Source organism: Notolepis coatsorum (assembly GCF_963971535.1).
Source record: "Notolepis coatsorum genome assembly, chromosome: 5".
Taxonomy (NCBI): Eukaryota; Metazoa; Chordata; class Actinopteri; order Aulopiformes; family Paralepididae; genus Notolepis; species Notolepis coatsorum.
In genome coordinates this window covers 50,582,299-50,596,043 of record NC_140169.1, presented here as the reverse complement: position 1 = coordinate 50,596,043, position 13,745 = coordinate 50,582,299, and the positions used below count along the sequence as shown (strand labels likewise).

The 13,745-nt window shown below is 41.8% G+C and overlaps 1 protein-coding gene across 1 annotated transcript in view; it reads left to right on the top strand.

Moving 5' to 3' along the window:
* cd2ap (CD2-associated protein) overlaps positions 1-13,745 on the top strand; it is a 232,188-nt gene that overhangs the window by 216,767 nt on the left and 1,676 nt on the right. Inside the window, exons 15-16 of the mRNA XM_084314088.1 lie at positions 2,392-2,696; positions 3,852-3,915. Of these exons, the coding sequence (XP_084170214.1) occupies positions 2,392-2,696; positions 3,852-3,915 (369 nt within the window). The remainder of the gene's footprint in view (positions 1-2,391; positions 2,697-3,851; positions 3,916-13,745) is intronic.

Genomic DNA, 13,745 nt, shown 5'->3' with positions numbered 1-13,745 from the left:
GGAATGTGCAACAGACAGGGGTTAGAATGGTCTTGGGGTGAGGACAGGTGCACTCCCAGTGCAGCTGTGGGCAGAAGACACAGGTCTGTGTCGAGAGAGAGCAGGAGCACTCCTTGTGCAGCAGCACGAGATGTCCAGGCAAAAAGGTGCACTGGAGCGGAGGTCCTGGGCACAAGAGAAACAAGATTAGAGCAAGGAATAATCACAAGAGCAGGTTAGCAGGGCGTCAGGCTGAGTCGTCGTACCTAGGTAACTAGAATAACACCACGACGAGGTCTGGTCAGAATCTGCCGGTAGATGTAGTGTCTTGCTGATCAGGGGATGAGGTACAGCTGTGTGGAGTGAGGTGCCTGGCAGCGTGTGAATCAGGGGATGAGGTACAGCCGTGTTGAGTGAGGAGCTTGACAGTGAGTGAAGGGGTGCTGCCCATATAAGGATGTGAGGCTTCTGTTGTGAATGTGGGAGAGGATGCGAAGGAGTGAAGAAAGTGTGTAGTAGGGCTGCACGATTAATCGATTTTAAATCGAAATCACGATTTGGAATGATGCAATTATCAAATCGCAACACACACAAAAATATCGCAATTTATTATTATTTTTAACCAGGAAGTTGCATTGAGATACAAGATCGGTTTGCGAGAGGGAGGTAAGGGGTTTTAGATTGTGTTGTTGTGAAGTTTAGACTTACATTTACATTTAGTCATTTAGCTGACGCTTTTATCCAAAGCGACTTACAAGTTCTGTACGACAAGCCATCAGGAAGAGCACAACTCTATCAGCTGAGTAACAATGTTCATCAAAGTGTTGAGTGCTACAGTGTAGGTTAGTTTATTAGGACAAGTGCATGACAGTATGGTTAGTTAGGGTTAGATTTTTTTTTTTTTTTTTTTTAATTCAGATAATGGTTGAAGAAGTGAGTCTTTAGTCGACGGCGAAAGATTGGACGTGTTTCGGCTGTCCTAACTGGGGTGGGTAGTTCATTCCACCATTGTGGGGCAAGGACTGAGAATAGGCGACTTCTCTTTGATGACCCTCCCGGAGCTTGGATAGGAGTAGGTCTGAGGCGGCCAGAAGATGCAGAGCGACTTCAGAGAGGGAGAGTAAAGTACAGAAAAAAAAGGTACCGTTGGTACCGGTATCGACTCCCAGGTAAAAAGAAAATTCAGGCTCAGCGTCCTGAAAAGACCCACCGCGTAGGCCAGATGCAAGCCGCATTTTACAATAAACCTCTGTGGGGCTGTACATTTTTTTTATTATAATCGCAAATGTAATCGCAATCGCAATATCTGTCCGAAAAATCGCAATTAGATTATTTCCCAAAATCGTGCAGCCCTAGTGTGTGGTGAATGTGGAGGGAGGATGAGGAGGAGTGAAGAAAGCTCTTGCCGTGATTATGACAAATAACTGTTAATATTCGGGATAATAAGCCACAAAAGGTAACGTTTTTGACAAATATTGAAAGGCTTTCAAGTTTCTCTTCCCTATTGTTAACATGTAGGAAAAATTTTATCTGGAATTAGCTTCAAAACAGTCGCACTGTGGGGAAAATAAAAAAGTACAGTAGATTACAGTCGATTTCATTATCTGTTCTTATGCACGCCTGGTGATACTAAATCCAAATTGAACTCGGGCATTTGAAAGATAATATATGTATATATATATATATATATATAAATGTGCGAATTGGCTATAATAAGGTAATTTATAAGCCTCCTATTCTATATGTAAGGGATAATGTATAGCTACGAGGTCATTGTCGCAAAATAATTGACCGACACCGAGTTTAAAATATTGTTTTAAAAATGTTTTAAACGTCAGTGAAGGTCAATTATTTTGCTACAATGACCGAGTATAGGCTATACATTATCCTGCTTATTACATGGCTAACTTACTAACAATATACCTAATTCATTTTACGAGATCAAATGCAGACGCAGTTCTGTTCTGTCGCTCCCGCTGTCATCGCCGGCAGCTTGCACTGATGACTGAGTGCAGCTGTGCATATGCTGAGGAGCTGAAACAGTGTGTCAGTGGGGCTTGATTACTCCAGCTGCGAAAAACAATAATCACCGGTGGTTATCGAAAAATAATTCACCCCTGTCGGGGGGCTATTGACCAATCACAATCAAGCATTTCGGCGAATGTTAAAACGCCATGTAATAATCTATAATAATATTTCAAATTGCATTGGTCCGGATGGGATAATTCAGTACCGTATCTACAGAACCTTCTGTTTAATCATCTTCCCATTATTATTATTTCCTTAGATCTGTTGTACACATGATCTCAAGAAGGTACTTAACAAGATCAGTGGCCGTTTTTAATGTTTGGTCATTATTAGCATGGTGTTATTCACTGTCAAAGATCTCTCTCTCTCTCTCTCCCCCAACAGCCTTCCATGAACACCCACTCCCAGGCACCATCATTCCTCAAGCCCAGCCTGTCGACCACAGAGGCCAAACCCCCGACCCCCAGCCCCGCCGCGCCCAGCCCCGCCGCACCCAGCCCCGCCACACCCAGCCCAGCCGCACCCAGCCCCGCCACACCCAGCCCCGCCACGGAGCCCCCAGCCCAGACCCAGCCCCAGGAAAAGGCCACCAGGCCAGAGGGCGAGGAACATGGAGGCCAGATGGAGGACCTGAGGACCCAGATGAAAGAGCTTCTGCTGTCTGTAGAGCTGCTGAAGACCCAGCACACGTAAATACCTCTGTTTAGACCAGTTTACACCTGTCCAGACCTGTCCAGACCTGTCCAGACCTGTCCAGACCTGTCCAGACCTGTTTAGACCTGTTTAGACCTGTTTAGATATCTGTTAGACCTGTTTAGACCTGTTTAGACCTGTTTACACCTGTTTAGACCTGTTTAGACCAGTTTAGACCAGTTTAGACCTGTTTAGACCTGTTTAGACCTGTTTAGATATCTGTTAGACCTGTTAAGACCTGTTTAGACCTGTTTAGACCAGTTTAGACCTGTTTAGACCAGTTTAGACCTGTTTAGACCTGTTTAGACCAGTTTAGACCTGTTTAGATATCTGTTTAGACCTGTTTAGACCTGTCCAGATATCTGTTTAGACCAGTTTAGACCTGTTTAGACCTGTTTAGACCTGTCCAGATATCTCTTTAGACCTGTTTAGACCAGTTTAGACCAGTTTAGACCTGTTTAGACCAGTTTAGACCTGTTTAGACCAGTTTAGACCTGTTTAGATATCTGTTTAGACCTGTTTAGACCAGTTTAGACCTGTCCAGATATCTGTTTAGACCTGTTTAGACCTGTTTAGACCTGTTTACACCTGTCCAGACCTGTTTAGATATCTGTTTAGACCTGTTTAGACCAGTTTACACCTGTTTAGACCAGTTTACACCTGTCCAGATATCTGTCCAGACCTGTTTAGACCTAGAGGAGGGAGGGGGGGCTGGGTGGGTGTGTCTGTTATGGATGGATGGGCTGATGACCCATAAATCCAAATGATGGTCACATTAACCTCTTAAACCCGATGAGATTTATATCACGTCATAGATCTGATCAATACAGTCCATGTTAAGTGATTGTTGTGTTTCTTTTTCAACCGTAGTAAAGACCCTAAGCGAAATAACGCGATTTAGACGCGAGGAAATGACGCCGTCCTGAAATTGTACATGCGTGTGTGTAGCCTAGAATTGTCCTCGTGTATATTGTAAGAGTGTACAAAGTAATGCATTTGTGTTTCTGTGTGTGTTTATTTTGTGTGTGCGTGTGTCTGTGTGTGTGTCTCTCCCTCTCTCTCTCTCTCTCTCTCTCTCTCTCTCTCTCTCTCTCTCTCTCTCTCTCTCTCTCTCTCTCTCTCTCTCTCTCTCTCTCTCTCTCTCTCTCCAGGAGAGAGATAGCAGAGCTCCGAGGAGACCTGGATGAGGAGAGATTGAAGCGTGTGGCTCTACAGGTGAGAGGCTACACTCTCTGTTACACACACACACACACACTGAGGGATTACAGTCTCTGTTACACACACACACACACACACTGAGGGATTACACTCTCTGTTACACACACACACTGAGGGATTACACTCTGTTACACACACACACTGAGGGATTACACTCTCTGTTACACACACACACACACACACTGAGGGATTACACTCTCTGTTACACACACACACACACACACTGAGGGATTACACTCTCTGTTACACACACACACACACACTGAGGGATTACACTATCTGTTACACACACACACACACTGAGGGATTACACTCTCTGTTACACACACACACACACACACACACACACACTGAGTGATTACACTCTCTGTTACACACACACACACACACACTGAGGGATTACACTCTCTGTTACACACACACACACACACACTGAGGGATTACACTCTCTGTTACACACACACACTGAGGGATTACACTCTCTGTTACACACACACACTGAGGGATTACACTCTCTGTTACACACACACACACACACTGAGGGATTACACTCTCTGTTACACACACACACACACACTGCGGGATTACACTCTCTGTTACACACACACACACACTGAGGGATTACACTATCTGTTACACACACACACACACACACACACTGAGGGATTACACTCTCTGTTACACACACACACACACACACACACACACACTGAGTGATTACACTCTCTGTTACACACACACACACACACACTGAGGGATTACACTCTCTGTTACACACACACACACACACTGAGGGATTACACTCTCTGTTACACACACACACTGAGGGATTACACTCTCTGTTACACACACACACTGAGGGATTACACTCTCTGTTACACACACACACACACACACTGAGGGATTACACTCTCTGTTACACACACACACACACACACACACACACACACTGCGGGATTACACTCTCTGTTACACACACACACACTGAGGGATTACACTCTCTGTTACACACACTGAGGGATTACACTCTCTGTTACACACACACACTGAGAGATTACACTCTCTGTTACACACACACACACACACACACGTCACACACTGAGGGATTACACTCTGTTACACGCACACACACACACACTGAGGGATTACACTCTCTGTTACACACACACACACACACACTGAGGGATTACACTCTCTGTTACACACACACACACACACACTGAGGGATTACACTCTCTGTTACACACACACACACACTGAGGGATTACACTCTCTGTTACACACACACACACTGAGGGATTACACTCTCTGTTACACACACACACACACACTGAGTGCATTACACACTCTGCTCTACACACACACAGCCTCGAGTCTGAAAACCTACCTGTTCAAAAAGGCTTTTGACTGTTAGCTTTTTATTTTTATTTTCTTGTGCTGTGTTTTTTTTTATACCACTGTTTTTAATTAACTATGTTCTATTTTTATCTTATTTTTATTCTGTATTTTATTTGTTTTACTAATAACTATTTTATTTTTTTAACTTTTTAACCCTGTAGTGTAGCACTTTGGGATCCCAGCAAACAAAGTGCATTACAAATTCAATCTATTATTATTATTTATTATTACACACACACACACACACACACACACACACACACACACACACACACACACACACACACACACACACACACACACACACACACACACACACACACATTACACTCTCTGCTCTACACACACACACACACTGAGTGCATTACACACTCTGCTCTACACACACACATAATAATAATTATCGTATTAAACACTACAGCACAACACACACACAGTCACACACACACACATTTCCCTAGTGTGAACACACATCATCTCATCATCATCTAGGTCGTCCTTGGACAGGCCCTCCATCGGTGCTTCCAGTCATCCCGATCCTCCATGCATCTGGCTAGCTCGCCGGTGCTTTCTGTTCCCACATCTCTCCTGAGTACGTCCACGTAGGTTAACGTGGGACGTCCTCGTGATCGATGCCCGTGTGTTGGTTCCCACAGCACAAGTTTGCTGGTTGGCATCTCATGGTGTCTCTGGCAGTCCTGCCAGCCTCATTCTCCTGACTGCCACTTTATCGCTCACCTTTAGCACCCCCCATACAAGTTTGCATTAGTGACATGCTCATCCCTGTTGATGTTGAGCACCACACGCATCATTCTGGTGTAGCACCCATCCAAGGACTTCTGCAGGGTGGGCTTCAAGGTCCAGCATTCACTGCCATACAAAAGGACAGACTCAACTGTTGCATGAAAGAAGTTGAGCTTGATTTGACGGGGGAGGTTGGAGTCAGTGATTTCAAGTACCTGGGCTTGTGGGTCAACTCGTCCGAGCAAGACCTTAAAGTGAGGAAGGCACTTGCGTGGAGGGCTCTGAACGGCATGACCAGTGTGTGAACACACAGATGAAATTCAAATCTGTCTGTGATATTTACATATGTATTATTCATTATGTACATGCATACGTGCCACAGTGTTTGTACACAGACATCCAAAATGCACGCTTGTTAATGTAATAACTAGTGCTGTCAGGCCATTCAAAAAATAATCTAATTAATTACAGGATTTGTAATTAATTAATTAATCTATTTCAAATGGCATGTGTCCGGATGGCGTGAACATTTAAGGCAACCAACTTGTGTTCAGCTTTTCGTTCAGCGTTTCTCTGATTGGCCACACGGCCACGTGACCGCCCGCCCCCTTTTGCCGCGAGCGCGGCAGAGGTCCCAAATGAAATGAATGAATGAAGCGCGGAGCATAATGTATAATGTTATTTCGCGTTTGTAACGTCATAACATCAGTGGAGGCTGCTGACTGATTAATAATAAGCTCTCTTTTTACACCCATGGGCCATGTGGAACACCTTTCTTAAAAGTTGAAAGTAAAAATATGTATAGAAACAAATCATGCTTTTCTGCTGCCAGTAAGAAGACCATTGTACAATAATCCACAATTATGTCTGTATTTGATTATGGTGAAATTATGTACATGCATGCCTCTCCCTCCACCTGAAAGCCCATCCACGCTGTGTATCATAGAGACATAGAGCACTGGGTTTTATCACTGGAGATACATTTCTCACTCACCATTGTATTTTATATGAAAATAATTGTAAGTAGGTGAATTCTACAAATCTGACAACGCCATCTGACAATATCATAATGATGTGTTTTCTATATTATATCCACAATCATTCATCTAAAAAATTGTATGGGCGTAAATACATGTTAAGATATTCAAAATCGTCACAGCAGTATAGTTTGTTTATACTTCAGAAGTATGATATTTGAACGCGGTCCCCAAAATGAATGGAAGCGAATGAGGCGTCTGACGCCTGAGGAATGGGGGTGTGTTGCAGCGTTGGGGATGTTTAAAAAATATAATTTCTGATGACTTCCGGTTTAGCTGCAATATGTAGCGCACGCAATTGGTTACAGCTCCGCTCCCGTTATCGTTAATTTCGTTTAAAAACCTTATTTGGACAGTACCAAAAGAGACTAGACCACATCGTATGTATTGATAAGACCTTCTACTAACTATATCAAAAGACAACATGGTTAGGGATAAGGAAAAGACGGGAAAGAAACAAGAAACGGCAAAGCTAACGGCGCAGATTGAAACTCGGTCAAAGACAATGACAGGCGACGCTGTGGCAGATCCGTTGGTGAGCCCCGGCGCGGGGAATATAGAGGAGAATACACAGGGACCAAAGACAATTGTCCCCGAGAGGGAGACAACAGATGACAACATAACAGGAACATGAGAAAAAAATACCGTGAAGGAAAAAGCAGGCGATTTTGAGAAGATAATAGCAAAATCATCCATCGGATCCCTCACTGCTCCAACAACATCAACTGACACAAGCAGTTCAATTACACAACCCGACTTCAACTCTCTGACTATCCTGATAAAAGAACAGATGGTCGCTTTCAAAGCACACGTTGAACACATCGATACTAAATTCGAAGAGGTTATGAGAGCGGTCGCTTTACAGTCCATGCGAATCACGACAGTGGAGATTTCGGTGACAAAAATCACAAAAGCAGTCAAGGCGAACGAAGGTGGCATGACAGAGATGGGACAAGAGATGGAAAGAGTGAAAGAAGAATATCGGAGAGAAATACAAGGGCTTAAAAACGAAGCGGCGGAGAGGCAACTAGAAACCCAACGTTACCACAGGCGGAATAACATCCGCATTGTAGGGCTTGAAGAAGCAGTAAACTGCGAAGATCCCAACTTTCCAACAGTGTTATCAACGATTTTGAATAACATCGACCCAAACAAAGTGCCAGAAGTGGATCAAGTTTACAGAATCGGTTCTCGGGGGCAAAGAATCAACGGGCCAAGAGTCATCATTGTCACCCTGCGGAAGACTACAACAAGGGATGACATCATCAAATATGCTCGCAACCAACGTGGGAATCTGAAGTATGATGGTAAACCAATATTTATCTACGAAGATTTGAGCAAAGATGCCATCAACCGACGTCTACCATACAAAGATGTGATGCAAAAGCTGTTCAAAGCCGGTTACAAGCCAAGGCTATCATACCCAGCGCTGTTATCATTCTTGGGCAGTGACGGTCGCAGGTCAGATATACACACACCTATGGAAGCTGAGGATTTTCTGAATCGAATTGGAGCAAATAACCCAAGGCAGGGCGAAAATGTCGGAAACATATAAGCCTCTTTCTCATTGTATACCAGTGTTAGAATGACTTTATTGTGTTCATCAAGGCAGCAGACGATATGCAAGCCGTCTATAACAATGTGTATTGTGTATAATACGATTCATAATACATTATAATTTCAGACTCTGGTCTCTGAGGAGACAAATACATATCATTGCAAAAAGATCTATCTGGAATATTCTGGGTTTATCGCTCAAATGCCCTGAGTCTCTTAGATCATTCTGGAACATAAAATAGTCTAGGCAATAGTATACTCTACAACCTTCTAGAATATAAGGCACCATGACAACGAAGCCTACAACTCTAACAATAAACATCCGGTGTGTATACACATAGCAGATAATAAATTAAATGAAGTTCTATCAATCTTTAATAATAGTTTAAAAATTAACCACACTTAAACGTATGAACACTACAAGGTTATTCTAACAATTTAAGTAATCACTCCATTGAGGGCACATTGAAGCTCTAAAAGGCGCTGCTTTTCTATCATATCTAATCTGTTAATTCGAGACTAGTGGCTTCTCCACGTTGATAATTATTCTATCTCTCACTCCTTATCTATATCTTTCCATTGATTTTTATTTTATTTAATTTTTTCTTCTCATTACTCTATATTTTTTAAAAATATATTTTAACTTACATTGTTCTTTTCCAATGTTCTTCACATTAAGGTGTCAATATTGCTCTACAATCTTTTCCTTTTTTCCGTTTTTCCACGTTAGTAGAGGGTTCAAATGAATATGTCGATAAAAGTTTATTCTCTTTTTTTTATTGTTTATTTTATTTTTTCTGTCATTTATCACAACACTTCATTACAGTAAGGGAAGGGGCAAGACCAAAAGCGACATTCTATTGCAATAGAATGGAAATGTTAGATCCTATGGCAATTAGCATAGGTAGATTAAGATTACAATGCTCAGTTTGGGCAATCCGGTGGACTAGGGGAGAAAGTCAATCGCGGAGGATGTGTTCTTGGAACACAGGCCTGTACGACTTTCTGGGTGAGGGGAAATTAGGGGATTTTTATTTGTATATATATATGTTTTTAAGCTCAGCTCTCAACGGGACCTCATTAATTGGATGTACATCTATTGTAGCTTCACACTCCAGAAACATTACCAAAAACTACACAAAAACATGCATAGATTATGGCTAGTTTGAATATAATGGTATGGAACACCGGCGGGATAAACAAACAACACAAACGCAAAAGCGTGCTCACACTGATGAAAAAAGAACATGTGGACGTGGCTCTATTAAGCGAAACGCACATTTTAGAGGAAGACATAAATACGTTAGCGGATAACATATACCATAATATTAGTCACTCTTCTTTTGTTACGAGAACTAGAGGGGTAGCCATAGTCGTCAGACGCAAATTAAATATCGAATTGAAAGGGGTATGGTCGGATGCTGAGGGGCGCATAACTATAGCTAGGATTATACACAATAACAGGAAAATTGCATTAGCAGCGGTATATGCCCCAAATTTGTACGAAGTGGGTTTCTTCACTTCACTAACCGGAGAAATGTTAAACCATCCCGAATACTCATATATAATAGGTGCAGACTTTAATGCCATTTGGAACCCAAGGATGGACAAAACTTACCTTACCTTTTCCAGCGAACAAAAAAATGCATCTAAAACATTAAAAGATTGGTCGAAATCAACAGGGGTAACTGATTTATGGCGTTCACTTAACCCCATGACCCGCAAGTACTCCTGTCGTTCGTCGAGACACAACACACTATCCAGAATTGATTACGTCTTTGCATCCCCGAGAATATTTGATAAATATGAAGTGGAAATGACACCCAATGCGCTATCAGATCACTGCTACTTAATCCTGAAAGCAACATTTGGTACACTATCTTCCCGGGCCCCAAGATGGCGTTTTAATTCTATGCTGCTTAACAACAATGAATTCATTACACAAATTAAAGAAGCTCTCACAATATTCCTACGGGATAATGCTAACTCGGTGCAAGATCCCAGAATATTATGGATGTCGGTAAAGACTATGATTAAGGATTTCTCGGATAGATTTTCCTCCATATTGCGCAAAAATCAAAACACAAAACTATCTGAAATGGAAACGCTTTACTCAACGCTTTTTAATTCTTTAAAATACAACAACTCTACTAGACTAGAAAACCAAGTAAACATTCTAAAGACAGAGATCAAAGCAATATACAGACAAAAATCTGAATTGCAAATACGCAGCACAAGACAACAGCAGTACTTCCAAGGCTCTAAACCTAGTCACCTATTAGCCATGCGACTAAGAATTAATGCAAAATTTGCAGATATAACTGCCATTAGGAAACAACAAACTCTAGTAACAGAACCCAAAATAATAAACGATACATTCAAAGAATTCTACTCCGATTTATATAATTCAGAAACGTCCTTTGATCAGGACAAATTAGACACATATCTTAATCAAATTACTCTCCCTAAAATTACGGAGGAAGACGCTAAACAGTTAGAAGTACCGATCACATTAGAAGAACTCAAGGAGGCCATATCCGGAATGAAAAACGGCAAGGCTCCGGGAATTGACGGTATCCCATCAGAAATGTACATTTCTTGCTGGGACATATTTGGACCCTTATTACTAAATATGATCATATACTCAGTCAAAGAGGGAAGCTTCCATAAACACCAAAATACCGCACTTATTTCAGTTCTTCACAAAAAAGACAAAGACCCCACTGAGTGCGGTAGTTACCGTCCTGTAAGCCTCCTCGGAACCGATGTCAAACTGTACTCTAAGATATTAGCCATCAGATTGCAAAAGCATATGACGTCTTTAGTTCATCCGGACCAAACAGGCTTCATAAAAGGTCGCCTGATCAATGATAACATAAGGCGAATACTGCACGTACTAGATGCAGACAAAGAGGACGCCACACCTAAGGCGATACTATCCCTGGATGCTATGAAAGCATTTGACAGGTTAGAATGGTCGTTTCTATGGGCAGTATTAGAAAGGATGGGGTTAGGAAAAGGATTCATTGATATGATTAAAGTACTATACAAGGACCCATCAGCCAGGATTACAACAGGCACATTCATCTCCGATATCTTTCCGGTATCACGCTCAGCCAGACAGGGTTGCCCTCTTAGTCCCGGACTATTCGATCTATCATTAGAACCTTTAGCACAATTTATAAGACAATCCCAACACATAGAACCAATAGTAATCAAGGGCACACATCTTAAAATTAGTTTATATGCGGACGACGTAATATTGTTCATGCAAAACCCCAACAACACATTGCCGCATATACTCAAGTTGATAGAAAACTTTGGTGATTTATCGGGATTTAAAATAAATTGGCCTAAGTCGGCGTTTCTTCCTCTTAACACCAGTGCAAAAAAAGACACAACCCTCCCAGGTGCGATACCCATGGTCAAACATTTCAGATGCTTGGGTGTGGAAATATTTCCCACCATAAGACAAACGGTGAAGCACAATTACACAAAAATACAGAACAAAATCAAAGACGACCTGGACAGGTGGGCAAAACTTAAAAACTCAGTACAGGCAAGGGTATCAATAGTTAAGATGGATGTATTACCAAGAATCAATTTCTTCAGCTCAATGCTTCCGTTACCTCCTCCAGAGGGCTACTGGAAAAGATTACAAACCTCCACATACAAATTTATTTGGAATAACAAACCACCTCGCATAAAAAGATCCACCGCACAGAGAAATAAAGCAGACGGTGGCATGGCAGTCCCAGACTTTTTACAATATTTTAAGGCCTTCACTTTAAGACCAGTGAAGATATGGTCTGACCCCCAGGCTTTGGTATCTTGGAGAGAATTAGAAGAAAACATGGTAGCCCCACAGAGACTGGAAGACATAGCACACACTAAAATTTCAATCAAGCATTGTGAGCGAGAATTTGGCCCAATAATTACCCATGCAATCAGAACATGGCGGGAAACACAAAAGAAATATCCTAACCCTCAAGAATGGCATAATCACACTCCCATATTCAATAACAATGCACTCCTAATGGGAAAACGACCTATAAGATTCCCTATATGGGAAGAGAAAGGCATACACTCATTAGGGGATATTTTTAATAACAAGGGCCTCTGTAGTTATGTCGAAATATGCATAAAGTTTAACCTCACCGAGTCCACATGGCTTTTTTACATACAGTTACGACTTTGTATGAGATCTCACGGTGTTCCATTACTCGTACCAATTGAACACCACAGATACCACAAATTTTTCTATGAAAGAGATACATTGGGAGGTTTTGTATCAAGTTTTTATTATCAATTACTAACGTCCTCGTATGAAACCCTTCAAATAGACACTGTCTGGAGGAGGGATATACCAGACCTGGAATATGACTTTGATTGGCAAGGAGCCTGGGAAAATGTCCGACTTACATCAAGGAACCCGGATCATCAACAAATCAATCTGAACTATATTCACAGGACATACTTGACTCCTATAAGGCTGTGCAAAATGGGGCTTATACAAGACTCCAAATGCTCCCAATGTACAAATGGGAACGAAGGAACATTTATGCACATGTATTGGGACTGCCCACCAGTTAAGGCATTCTGGAAAGATGTGTCCCAACAATTATCAACACTCGTATTTTGGAATATACCTGTACACCCCGCGGTATTACTATTGAATGATGTTTTTGAGTTTGCAGTGAATCCACAACTAAAAAGATTGGTTTTATCGGGTATCACAGTAGCTAAAAAACTGATCGCATCACGTTGGTTTCAACCGGAAAAAATGTGCCGAAAAGTGTGGTTTCTTACATATCTTGATGTGATATATCAAGAAATATCTACAGCAAGAATTCTTGGGATCAATGAATCCAAAATGTCAATGTGGTTAGAAGTGGTGGAGAGAATAAAAGCTAGCTTATAATGGTGGTGTCTGGTTAGGAGTGAGGGATAATGGAGGTACTATCCAAGAGGGGGTCTGGGAGGGGGGGGTTTGAGCTGGAGCATATGTGTGTAGGGTTTTAGAAAATAGGTATTAGGGGTATATTATATACTAACATTTATATAATTGTAATTTCGTTGGATATACACTGT